Genomic DNA, 14,128 nt, shown 5'->3' on the forward strand with positions numbered 1-14,128 from the left:
ATTTACAGTAGACAATTCATTTATATCTTAAATTTCTAGGAAAGGCACAGGCTTTATGTTTAAAAAAAAAAGCAGCAAAATTTTAAACCCACTAATTTATTGAAAAAACCATTACTTTTATTAGAAACAAATAGTGCTCCTCAAGATGTTGTCAATAGGTCATAGCATATATGTACATTTTATACAGTGTATTTCTCCCTTTAATTATGTTCTGGTAGGAGGTGGAATACCTCTTTGGTTATGGGAAGCAGTATTTGATGGACTGTGTAAGCTGTTCTCCTTGTACACAAACCATGCATTTCCTCCCCAAAGTAACATATTCAGAAAGCCAAAGATCACAGATACATATAGAGATCCCATACTAGTCACAGAGCCAAAATAACACATTACTTCTTGAGAATTACAGGGTGCAAGTTCCTGGACAATATTGCAACCAACAGCTATTTTAATATCTGTAAGAGCTTTAGCCCAGGCTGAAGTGCTTACCAGCCACAAGAAAATGGCTACAAGAGTAACAACAAAGTCAATCATGGGAGGTTTTTGATTACCCCAATACAGGTTTACGTAACCAACACAGAGCAGAAGAGCAGCAATGCGGTAGCAGGGGCGTCCAACCTGCAGCCCGTGGGCGGCATGCAGCCCAGAATGACTATGAATGCAGCCCAACAAAAAATCATAAATTTTCTTAAAACATTATGAGATTTGTTTTGTGATTACATATCACAATATATTTAATGTGTGGCCCAAGATAATTCTTCTTCAAGTGTGGCTCAGAGAAGCCAAAAGGTTAGACACATCTGCTAGAAGATAAAGACTACAAATGTTAACACAGGATTGTGCAGAAGAAGAGTAATCACTAATAAGGACATGTTTTTTTCCACTCTACACCATATGCATTTACACTGGGAAGTGCCTGAAATGATGCCTGATCCAACATGACTGGATCACCAAAAAAGCAGCTCTGTTTTATTGTCAAGATCTTTATAGTCAAAAATCTCGCTAGAATTTCTGTTTTGCCCTCAAAACCTCCACAGGTGGCAAAAGCAAAGATATAAGCAATCTTCTCAAGAACCTTGATGAAGCCCAGTGGCTCCTTGAGTGAACTGAGGTTGAGCTGGAAGGAGGACATCCTCTGAGGGAAGGAGGGAGAGACAATCAGGACTGCAGAGCGGAGGAGAAGGGAGACTGAGGAGACGGAGAGGTCTGGTCTGGCCAGCGATGAGGAAGGGCAGGCTGGGTGGGCTCCGGGAGGTAGGTCGGGCTCTTTTTTTATAAGTGAAAGTTTTTATTGAAAGTATCTTCCTCCTTCTGCATTATTGTGTTTGGAGCGAGCACACTGTTGTTTAACTTTAGGCTGCTTGCCATAAGAATCTACATTGAGACTTGATGGAGAAAATTACGAATCACCCAGAGATCTGAGATTTGGTGCTCACTATGGTAACTGGATGATCCTGTGGATTTGTTCTCCCTGAGTCAGTGGGTGAGAACGTTCCACCTACAGTGTCTGTCAGGAGGAAACATGTCTATAGATGGTGGGTGGCCAAGAAGATGTGTGCTGGCAAACACTCTGGCAGGCCATCCGCAGACAGCCCAACTTTCTCTTGCACCTTCCACAGTAGAGGATGAAAACAACATTGGATGTTTGCTTTGTCAGCCTCTTTGCTGTAGAGACAAAGGAAAAGTCTTCTGGGGGAGCTCCTGAGATGTTTTTCTTTGTAATAAAAGGAGAGAGAAACAGACAGAGAGATCTATTCTGCACCCCTACTTTCTTTATGAGAATATAGCCATGTAAGGATTTGCTATCTGCAGCTATAGTAGCTGTCTTGTGACAATGAGAAAGCAAGAGAATGGCAGAAACACAAATCCAGGTCCCAACATCTGGAATACCCACTCCAGACATCTTGTTGGGTAAACAAAAATGTTCTTAGAATTTCAGTCATTCCAGTTGAGTTTTCAGTTACCTGTAACTGAATGTGGGTTAACTGATCTAATCTCAGACTTCTTTGAAAGAAGCATTTCAATAGTCATTCATGCATGAGTGTCTCCAGTTATTTTTGTTACTTATGTACATCCATCTAAAAAATTAAATACATCTTCATAACGATTACATACAATATTAGAAAGTAAATAAAATGATTAAATTTTGAGCTTTAATTCCATAGAGTTTCATGATTACTAGTTAAGAAACATATCATCTATTCCAAATCACTGGTTCCGTTGAAAATGCTAATAAAACATCCAGTTCAATGCATTAGATCCAATAGAGTGTGCCTTGAGATATTTTTGAGATATATTTCCAGCCTTGTAGACAGTGGATGTAGCCAAAGCCCAGCAGCAGCACTTAGTCCCTTGTGCTGGGAGAGAGCCTTTTATTTAGCCTACCTGCCTCTGGCTGGATCCCTCCACCATTTGCCCCATGAGAGGGAATAGAGCTCAATAGGTACAAAAATGGTATAATGTCGTCCTACCAAGTAGCTCTGGAGACTAGTGAGAGCCATCTGGGATAATGTCTTTCTAATCCTTAACATTCTTTAGACATCATCCAATCCAGTCCGATACACTAATTTTACATACAATAAACTGGAGTCCAGAACTATGGGGATGGCTTGCTAAATTCATTTTGCTACTTACTGACAGAGCAGAGGTGGGGAATTAAACTGAGGTCTCTTGCTCTTTGTCAATAGCTTATTTATTGAACTTTTATTTCCAAATGGGCAAGAACAAAAGTGACCTCTTCTTTTGTCTCACTCCTTCCAAAATATCTAATCCAGAGGTGTCATGACCATATCTAATAGGTGTTCAACAAAGTTATTTGTTTTTGGTTTTTGTTTTTTTTTTTTTTGAAGAAAGGAGTGAAGGAAGGAAGGAAGTGAGGGAGGGAGGATGGGAGAGACGAAGGAAAATAGGAAGAACCATACTGTAAAAATGGGATAATTGCCTTGTGACAGTTAAAAATCCAACTTGGAAATCCAAACTTGTTAGAGATTTTTTTTTTATCCCAAATTATCATACTGAAATAAAGCATTCTATTGCCATGCTATGATCCTTGGACATCACAGACACTTGACACTGAATTGACTCTTTATGGGGTCAAAATTATCACAGACATACATATTTAAACTTCTTTGCTTTTGAATTACATTATTAACAGTCATTGGAAATGAAGTTTTCTAAAAATATTGTTAATGGAAGGAGATGAAGAATCTTACATTTCCCAGAAATACAAAAGAAAATGCTGTCAATAATCATTCATACATGAGTTAATTAACTAATTCAATAAACATTATAGAGCATCTACTCTCTATAAGTGAATGATTAGCGTTGTGGGAGGCTCAAAGGTGAACCAGACACAATATCTTCCTGCCCTCAAAGAGAATAATGGATGAGGCTTGGATGTCTAATATCTAACAAATAATTGCATTACAAAACTATATAGAGCCATAGATGATAGATGGATAGAGAGATAGAGAGAGAGAGATAGGTAGGCAGATAAATAGACAGATACACACTTGTGAGCTCCCATGAGAGGGCATGTTCCCAGACTTGGCATTGAGGCTTGAAGGGTGTGTCTCTAGCTCCGTGGATCCTCCTTCACCGACCCCTGAGATTTTGATTATTCTTATTATGCTTATATTGCAAGCCTGTTTTGACATGGTAGAGGTTCTGTGAAAGAATAAAGGACTCTGATCTAGCCTAGGGACCCAGGGTTAGGAGGAGGATGAGACATGAGAAACTTTTCTCAGAAAAAGTTTCCCTGAGAAAGTGAAATTTGAGGTAACAAGAGAAGGATGAACAGAAGATAACCAGGTGAAGGGAGAATGAAGAACATTCAACTCAGAAGAAGCATCAGAAGGGAAAATATCACATCTGAGGAATTAAAAGATAGGAAGCAGGACTGAGAGCAGGAAAGGAAGGGAGTCTACAGTAAGACGAACCTGGACAGGTGGGCAGCATCCTCAGAAGACATGCGAACAATACTGGTCTTCCTCACAAAAGAGGTGGAAAGCCACTGAAATATTTTATTCAGGTGGTGTTTTATGTGTATTTTAAAATGCTTTTTGATGAGTTAAGACTAAGATTATTTATTTAACCGCCAAGGAAAGATAGTAATAGAATAGTTCTCAGACTCCTTCTCCAGATTTGATGGTCATGAAAAGTTCCTCAGGTCCCCTTTAGTGTTCACCATCAGCAAACACTTGAGGAGCACTGACAGTGGCCTGGTTTCCAATCCTGGCTGCATAAAAGTCTAGTGCTGTGTTTACATAATGACAGAGTCAATATATGCTGGCTCATGGCACCAATGCTTTATCAGGAGGATAAATGGAAAGTTATTCTGGGCTGAGAGGGTAAGGAGATCAGTTTATGGAAAAGAGAGGCTGCTTATGCACATATTCTGTAAACTACAGATCAAAAGCCAGAAGAGGAGAGCCAAATATGAATAATGAAATCACACATCCAAAAGCCTAGATGGAGTCAAACATCCTAACAGTTTCTTTCTAAGGAAAAGTTTACCTTGTGTTGAATGCTTTGAAGATAAGTGCTCCAAAGGCAGAGCAAGATAGCTATCACATTCAGGAGAGATAGGTGAACTTTCCAAATTGAGTTCATTTAAATAGCACACCCTAGAGTGATCTGCCAGACAAGGAGGGTCACAATGCCTTCCACTGCATTTGAGGGGCACTTTAATCTCCAATAATTTAATTGTTCCTTGATGTCTGGTGGTTAGGGACTGAGGTGACCTTACCAGGAGATTTTACTTTGGACTAAAAATCCAAGTCCCCATTTTAACCAAGAAAACTCCCAATGTGGTGGAATTGTTAGCAAAGCCACAATCATGCCCCATTCACTTCCCAGCACATTAAGCTTCATCCCTACCTTCTTTCAACCCTCAGTTCTAAATAGCTGCTGATGCCAAGGCGGGGGGTCGGGAGGTGTCTGGTACTGTCCCAGTTTTACCAATGAAAGTCTTGCATACAAGGCAGCCTCCTCCTGCCTCCCCACAGTCTTAAGCAAATTGACATGTTTGGTCACCCTACCAAGGTGATGAGTACTCTCTGGTGAACACACGAAGTGACCTGTTTGCATCCCTCACACTTGTCCTCTTTGCAGTTGTGCATATGGGTTAGCTCCTGTGCTTCCAGAACACTCTTCACTCCCTTGGCTTGCTTTTCTCCTCCTTCTTTCATTTCTTCTTCCCCTTCTAACCATAGAGTTACTGCTTTTCATGATTCTGTCCTTATCTTTCTTTTTTCTCTCTCTTCACCTTTATCCTTAATGCGTCCTCAGATTCATGTCTACCTCAGATTCATGGAACCTCAGAATGTGACTTTCTATTTAGAACTACGGTCTTGATGGATGTAATCAGTCGGGATGAGGTAGTACTAGATTAGGGTGTACCCTAAATCCAATAGGACTCTAGTCCTTGTGAGAAAAGAAAAGGACACACAAAGATAGAGAGAGACAGAGCGAAGAAGCTCATGTGACCACAGAGGCTAAGATTGGAATGACATAACTGCAAGCCAAGGAACTCTGACAATTGCCAGCTAGTATCAGAAGGTCAGAAGAGGCAGGGAAGCATTTTTCTTTCGAACCTTCAAAGGAAGTGTGGCTCTGATGACAACTTGGTTTTGGACTCAGCCTCCTGAACTACGAGAAAATAAACTTCTGCTGTTTTATGTCCCCTGCCCCAAGTTTGTGCTAATTTGTTACTATAGCTGTAGGAAATCAATGCACTACCTACTTAGGTAATTTTATTTAATCTTCATGGTTTCAGTTCTGTCTATGTGCCTGTGACATCTAGTTAAGTGCTGGCCTGGAGCTGTCTCATTCTAGATCTGTGTTTCCAACAGCTGCCAAAGCAGCAGGAGCAGTGGGTCTCGGTGATCTACATGTGCTGTCTGTGTAATATTTTCTGCTCTGAATTTACCTCTTCCACACTCTTGCTCTCTCCTCAATAATTTTTCATCTAGGTTAGTGGCATCACCAAACACCTTCCTCCTTAACCTCAAATCTTGATGTTACTCTTGATTATTTCTCCTCCTCCTCCTTCTACATTTATCTGTCCATTAAAACCTCTGTGATTCTCCCTTAGAAACCTCTCTCTGCAGAATATTGGGTGAAGCAGAGTATGTGTCTGGCTAGAGCCGCGTCATCTTGACAGATCAGTTTCAGACTGAGGCAACAGGCAGGTGGGGAAGATGCAGCCCACAGCCAGACTGAGTGATAGATTTGCATGAATTTCTGAGGGTATACCCTACATATCACTGGTTTCACCAGCCTATTACTACAGAACAAGGTCATACTTCCCTTTTATATTTCCCTTTTGTAATCCAAATTATTATGGCAGGAGACCTCATCCTGCTTGCCTACAAGAAACAGGACTTTCTCAAAGTGCCTTTGTGTTATTTCCAGAAGTCCCTAGAAGAATGTCTCATCTGTATTCCAAAACAAACTGGCACCTGCTGGCATCAGGACATGTGTTTGTCAAGGCCATTGTGGCCATGTGTGTTCATAGGCCATTACAAACTAACTTATGCAAGGTAAGAGAATAATTGGCTCCCATTTTTTAAGAGTGATGCTGAGGATTTTCAAGTAATTGAAGTGACAATGGAGGGGACAGGGCCTCAATGACCAGAACCAGTGCTCAGTGCCTCCACATCACTTCTGTCCTCCTATCTCTCATTTCTGCTCTCTTTCCTCTACTTTTTTTTAAATTGTATACTTTATTTTTTTAATATTTAAATCATGTTTATTCTATTACAGTTGTCTCAATTTTTCCTCCTTTACCCCCTCCCCCATCCCACGCCCACTCCCTGCTCCCACAGTTAATTCCCACTCTGTTGTCCGTGTCCATGGATCATTCACACATGTTCTTTGTCCAGTCCCTACCCCTTCTTTCCACCATTGTCTTCTTTCCCCATCCCCTCTGGTCACTTTCAGTCTGCTCCATGTTTCCGTGCCTGTGGTTTATTTTGTTTGTTAGTTTATTTTGTTAAATAGATGCCACTTATAGATGAGATCATACAGTATTTGTCTTTGACCAACTGGCTTATTTCATTAGCATATATTCTCCAGTTCCATCCATGGTGTCGCAAAACATAGGAGTTCCATCTTCCTTCCTCTCTTTCTTTCTTTCTTTATTTTTTTCTTCTTTCTTAAATGTAGGTGGATTTTATTTTTTGAAATGTCAAAGTCAATTATAAAATATTAAAAAATTTAAAACCATTATAAAATCTCAGCAACTAAAACAACATGACACCAGCACAGAAATAAGTAGATCAATGAAATAGAATGAGCATTCTAGAAACAAATGTGCATATCTGTCTAATAATGTAATATATGATTAAATTGATATTTCAAATCAGTGAGTAAAAATAAGGTTTATTCAACAAATAAGGTGCATGGACCGCTATTACTTGAAATAAAATATTTCACGCATTATACAAGATATTTTCATGTGAGTTAAAAATCAATATGTAGAATCTAATGAGTTTTAGGAGATAATACAAACTAATATTTTTCTTACCCTAAGGTAAAATATTCAGACCCAGAAGCTATTAGAGTAAAATATTGACAATATGATTATATTAAACATTTAAGACTATATGGTAATATACATATAAAAAAGTTAAAGGACAAGTAATAGAATGGGAACGTATTTGCCACACATCTTAAAAAGGGTTAAGAGTTTTGGGGGTGGTTTTTTAGTGAAAAATATTCTAGAAACCTTTAACCAATAAATGGTTAAAGAATACCAAAAAGCCATTTAAAGCTTTTTAAAAATTACAGAAATAGGCAAGAAATATACAAAAATAGGTTTAGTTTCAACAAATAATAAAGGAACAATTAAAATAACACATCACTGTCACAATCAGATTAATAAGTATTAAAAATATTGGTAATACTAAGTATTGGTGACTGTGAAAGGAACTGGGTATTAGACTCTTTTTCTTCATCTTCTTAAAGCAGTCCCTTTAGCATATCTTGCAGCGTTGGTTTGGCGGAGGTGTATTCTTTTAGCCTTCTTTTGTCTGGGAAACTCCTTATTTTGCTTTTTATTTTAATGGAGAGCCATGCTGGGGAGAGCAGTCTTGGTTGCAGGCCTTTGCTTTTCGTTACTTGTAATATTTCTTGCCATTCCCTTCTGGCTTGTAGTGTTTCTGTTGAGAAGTCAGCTGCTAGCCATATCGGGGCTTCCTTTTATGTTACTACCTGTTTCTCCCTTGCAGACTTTAGGATTCTCTCTTTGTCTTTGATACATCCCATTTTAGTAATGCTATGTCTTGGAGTGGGACTCATTGGGTTCTTCTTGAAGGGGACCCTCAGTGCTTCCTGAACTTGAGTGACTTTTTCTTTCTTCAAATTAGGGAAGTTTTCCATCATTACTTTTTCAAAGAGGTTCTCTATCCCTTCCTCCTCTTCCTCTCCTTGTGGCATTCCTATTATACGGATGTTACTATGTTTCAGGTTGCCCTGCATTTCCCTAAATGCCTCTTCATTCTTTTTGAGTCTTTTTTCATTTTCTTGCTCTTTCTGGGAGATTTTTTCTACCTTGTCCTCCAGCTTGCTGATTTGATTCCCTTCTTCATCTAGCCTGCTTTTGATTCCTTCTACTGTATTCTTCAATTCACAAATTGTATTCTTCATTTCCTCTTGTCTCTTATTGATAGTTTCTATGTCCTTTTTCATGCTGATATAGTTTGCAGTAAGTTCCTCATAGTTTCTCTGTAGCTTATTGTAGTTCTCTCTGAGCTCACTGAGCTCACTGAGGCCATTGAGCTTCTGTAGAACCATTGTTTGGAACTCAGTATCTGATAGTTGACTTGCCTCTATATCATTTAGTTCTCTTTCTGGAGATTCCTCCTTTCCCTTTGAATGGGGCTTATTTCATTGTCTTCCCATTATTTGTGAGACTCTTCTCTTTTGCTTCTGCTTCTCAAATTGACCTGTCTTGATTTCCTGACTTTGTGGTGTGAACTTTTATGGTAGGAGACCACTGTTTTTGCTTTCTAGATATGCCTCTAATGATGTCAGATGTTGTCCCTGTCTGACCTCAGGCAGTCTGTTCGAGACTTCCAGGAATCTACTGTCTGTAGCTGTCTCTTTCAGCTATTTATCTAGTCACTCTACACTCAGCAGGCCTGCTTAGACAACTCAGGGTGGGGGCGGAGTTCCTCCTGGAGGCAGAGTTATTGGGTCCTCTTATATTCTGCCGGTCAGGGTAGTGGTCTCTGCCTGAGCAAGTTGCCTGCTGCCATATGGGGGAGGAGTCAGCACCAGGATCCCACTGGCCACTCTCTCAGTTCTCTCCCCAAAGCCTCCTTACCCAGTCTCTCTTCAGGCATCTCTAGCCCACTCTGCCCCTGCCTTTGTCAGAGACCAGGGTAAGTGGTTGCAAATAAAAATGTACGTGTTGGTCCTTTAAACGGCCCTTTACGTCTCCAGCCGCCTGTCTCTTGTAGAGAGCAACCCTGCCCCACTCTTCTCAGGGGGATCCAACTGGTCCTTTCAATATTTTTCTTGTGCTGGCACCTGTGGGCACCCTGCTCACCTTCTTGAGTTTCTACCACACTCCTTACCAGTTAGATCGCATTGATTCTTCTGTCTCTGAGGTTATAAGGCTCCTCTCTTGCTATTGTTCAGTTGTTTGTTCCAGGTGATTTCTCCACAATTTAGTTGCAATTCCAGGTTGGTCCTGGGAGGAGGTCAGTGTGACTTCCACTCACTCCTCCGCCATCTTGATTCTCTTTGCTTTTCTTTATGTACTTAATTTTTTTTTCTCTCCTTGATCACATGGCATAGAACAGGTCTACTTAAATTAACCCCAGGAGAGACTTGGATTAACTTTATATGGGTCTCACACCCATGCCTGGGGCTAATCATTGCGTCCAGGGTAAAAGGGTCCTGTGACTAGTTAGGGCAGGTTCACGTGCCCATTTCTGCAGCTAGGAGGCAAAGTCCATTATTAAGGGAAAGTGAGTGGCAACCACATTCAATGGTTACCACCATTCCTTACACAAGTGTGTTTCTTTGTTGTTTTCTTCTGTGTCCATTCCCACTGCCTCCAAAGTCACATGGTAAAGCCTTGTCACCACCAAGGTCATCGTGAGATAGCATAGTGGTACTGTTTAAGGCCCAAGTGAAAAAATGTGTCACCAAGGAGGCAAGAGGGGCATTCCTTCATGTCAAAATTCATAATCTAATACCCAAAGCTCCCTAGGGAAGTCAGCAGTTATATCTGGCGCAGGATGTGAGAAGAAGTATGAAGTAAGATAGTGACAGTATGTAGGGTGTGCATGTAGGTGACAAGAAGATGAAAGTTATTAGAATCAGGAAGGTCAAGGACTGTGTGCCAAGGCTGGCCTTATGGACTGCTGTTCAGTTGGCACCAAATGTAATAGAGAGTTGGAAATTGAGAGATCAAGCCAGAAGGTGAGTCTTATTGGCCAGGAGCTCTTTTAAAAGATGTGTGTTTCCTTACAGGGCTGAATAACCCAAGTGAATAAGCCAGTCAGCTCTAAACAGATTCAAGATTTTGTAAGTTTAGAAGCCCTGACTTCTTATATCCTGCACAAAACAGCATGTCATGGGGGCTCCCCTGGAATCCCGTTGCAAGTGTTTGCCTTCTGCTTTGAGGTCCCATTGCTACTTCTTATGAGCTACAACAGGGCAGCACAATGACCCACTGAACTACAGATGGCAGAAGCCAGGTGGGTGAAAGTGGAAGTGTGAGCAGCACTGCTTACTCCTGGGGTGGGGGCCCTGGGACCACACTTTGGCCTGGATACGTTGTCACAGAACCTGAGGCTGGTGATTCTGTGCAACCCATCTTGTCTGGTGAGGCTGAGACTGCTGGCCCAGGCTTTGCCTAAGCCTTGACTGCAGCATATCAATGGAACCAAAGTGAGCAGCCAACGCTGTTTAAAGGGATCAGTTAGACTCATTCTCACATGTGGCATGAAATACAAATGATTGTATTTGCTGAGAAAGGCTTGGGGAATAGAAGTTTGTGGTTTGACAGAGTATAATTAACACATCATCTACACAAAACCCAAAGATGGACTCCGCAGCACCACTGTGATTACTCCCAGGGAATACACTGTAATTGTATTGTCCCATGCAAATGCACTGGGACAAGCGTTTATGTGTCTGGATGAATGTCAAGGCAGATTAAGAAGTGCTCATAGCAGAGGCAGCTTCCCTGACCAGCGTGAGGAGGCAAGAAGTGAGAGAAACTAGAACAGGCTGGTTAAGTAAGTAATTCCACATCTCTACAATAGAATATACAACAGAATGTCATGAACAATTAAGAATTATATCACAGAAGATCTTATAACATGGAAAATTTCCACAATATAATGTGAAAAGAGCAAAACATGAAAACTAAAAAAAATTTGTAATTTCAGGACCCTCAAATGTTTATTACTTTGTTTGCTTTTTTTGTATTTCTAAAATTTCTCTTTGAACCTGGGTGACTTGTGTAGGAAGAAAATCTCAATTACATTATTTGAAAAAGACAACATTAAAGGTCAGAAGGTCCTTTTGAAACTAAGAGATTTCTTTTTAATTATTCCTACCTTTCCCTTCTCATTCCCTGGTATTGAATCCTTCCCAGGAATATTGCCAAGTCAGGAAGTCTTTTCCCCTTTTCTGCCCCTACCAGGGGGCAGTAAGTCCCAGGTCTAATCCGATATGAGAGAGACACATACACATGCATGTACACACACAAACGCACATAGTAAAGAGAGTCATCTCAATGGAAACTTTAAAAATAAACTCTTTAACTTAAGGGTATTCTATAAAACCTGATTATAAAAGAAAATATGTGAATTATAGCAAAAGCAACAACACAGTGGCTGGCCATCTGTTATGAACATTGTAGAGATTTCTGGAAGGAAGTTGAGCTAAATTATGTCTAAGAACTCCTCTGAATCCCTAATTCTGCAAAATACATGTGAGCTGTAATAAAAGGAAGTACAGGGGGAGATGAGAAAACGCTTTTTTAAATGGTTGGGACGTGTTGTATATTTTCTTTCCACATCTACTCTATGACTTCTGGCACCATTGCCAGCCTCCAATTGACAAACTGGCCCTTTCTTCATGCTCCAACTCACTCACCCTGTATGTAGTTTCTTTCTCCCTGAAGGAAACCTGGTGTCTCCATGTTTGGGTCCCCTTCTCTCTCTCTCTCCCCACACCTGTCTCTCCCTTGAACGGTTCTGATGGCAACCCCGCCCTTTCTTCTATCAGCCTGCACAGCCTGAATTGTAGTGAAGTTTCTCCTTAACCAACAGAAGCTCAAAAGAAAGCATACTCTCTGAAAGGGACTCAGTGTCCTTGCGTCTCATTCCTTTACCCTCCCTCCCTGGCAGAGGCATCAAATCCCATGCAGCCAGGGGCAGCTTCTCGGTGCACAAGGCAGTGGAAAAGAGAGCAAGCTCTGGAAGGGGCAGTGCTTCACACCATACTCTATGTCTATTTTCAGCCAATAAATTAATGTATAGTATGTGTGGGTTTTAGGAGTTATTTATCTGATCTAAATAAGATTTATTTTTTCCTGGCATGTCTGAGGGAAAGGAAGGACGAAGAGGCAACTAATGTTGACTGAGAGCCGAGAGGCACAGTTTACTTCATCTCACTCTTCTTAAGAATTCCATTTTACAAAGTGAGGACTATGACTCTCAAATATCTTGCCCAGGTTTACCCAAGCAATAAGTGGCAGGCAAGGGTTAGAATTAGATTTGTCCATTTCTTATGGTTTATTTGGCCTATTAAAAGAAAGTAAAAGATTTTTAAAAAAATTTTTGAGTGGCACAATACATGAAAAAAGGGATGAGTGGATACAAATACAAAGGTCATACTTGTACCTCAACAGGATTTCAGTTTAAATTTCAACTTACATATAATTAAATTATATAATTTAGAATATAATCATGCTACTATATTAGCAAGATAGACACACTCAGTACCGCTTACAAATAAACACAAAAGAACCATTTCATTTAAACAAGATAATTCAAACATTTACTTTGCCTAAAGCTCATAAAGTGCCATTTTATTAAATCATGTTTTTATTTATGTAAGATGGCTATCATATCAAAGCTATTTTATTATGGCAGTTAGAATAGTACAGTGTATTATTATCCAATTATAAACATTATGAAAAATATTTTTTAGAATATAATACACTTGGCTACATGACGTTTTTACCATTTCATAAATACCAGTGAAGCCTCCATTAAGTTCTAGGCATCTGGGAAGCAGCAGATACCTTCCACTGAGCAACTGAAGGGAGACAGAAGCTGCAGGAGGCTGGATAACATCCCCCCAAAGATATCAGGTCTTAATCCCTGGAACTGGTAAATGTCACCTTACATGGAGAGAGGGTCTTTATAAATGTGATTAAGTTAAGAGTCTTGACATGGGAAGATTATTTTTCTAAAAGGGGAACAGAGGGGGATTTTGACCCAGTCTCACTGAGGAGAGGCTGATGAGAAAATGAAGCAGAGAAATGTTGGCCCTGAAGGTTGCAGTGGAGCAGCCCTTTACATGCTACCCAGAGAGGGCCCCAGAGGCATTGTTCTCGGTTGTTACATAACTTAAAGAAAAGCTTTCACAGCGTCTGGAGCTCTTGATGTCAGCAAATGAAGGAAGGAAGAGAATGTCCTCAAATTCCTTGCAGCAGGAACCCACTTAGGTGACACCGACCTTGACTTCCAAATGGAGCAGCACGTCTACAAAAGGAAAAGTGATGGCGTGTACATCAAAAATCTGGAGAGAACCTGGGAGAAGCTTCCGCTGGCAGTTTGTGCCATTGCTGCCCTTGAAAACCCCGCTCATGTCAGTGTCGTGTGTCCAGGAACACCGGCCAGTGCGCTGTGCTGAAGTCTGCTGCCGCCTTGGAGCCACTCCGCTGCGGGTCCCTTTACTCATGGAACCTTCGCTAAGCAGATGCAGGCAGCCTTCCAGGAGCCCAGACTCCCAGTGGTCACTGACCCCAGGGCTGACCACCAGCCTCTCGCAGAGGCGTCTCATGTTGGCCCTCCTACCATCGCTCTGCTCCATGTAACAGGCTCTCCTCTGTGCCCTGTGGACATTGCCATCCTCGTGCCACAGCCAGGAGCGCACT

The 14,128-nt window shown here is 40.9% G+C and overlaps 1 protein-coding gene across 1 annotated transcript; it reads right to left on the reverse strand.

The window, feature by feature from the left end:
• Positions 1-204: 204 nt before the first annotated feature.
• LOC129081021 (synaptophysin-like protein 1) lies at positions 205-1,129 on the reverse strand. Its single transcript, XM_054586597.1, is given in 3 exon segments — positions 205-615; positions 796-876; positions 878-1,129. Coding segments are annotated over 3 exon segments (744 nt in total).
• Between the last annotated feature and the right edge of the window lie 12,999 nt (positions 1,130-14,128).

This window comes from Pteronotus mesoamericanus, unplaced genomic scaffold, assembly GCF_021234165.1.
Source record: "Pteronotus mesoamericanus isolate MK-2021 breed Mesoamerican mustached bat unplaced genomic scaffold, CSHL_Meso_final contig_94, whole genome shotgun sequence".
Taxonomy (NCBI): domain Eukaryota; kingdom Metazoa; phylum Chordata; class Mammalia; order Chiroptera; family Mormoopidae; genus Pteronotus; species Pteronotus mesoamericanus.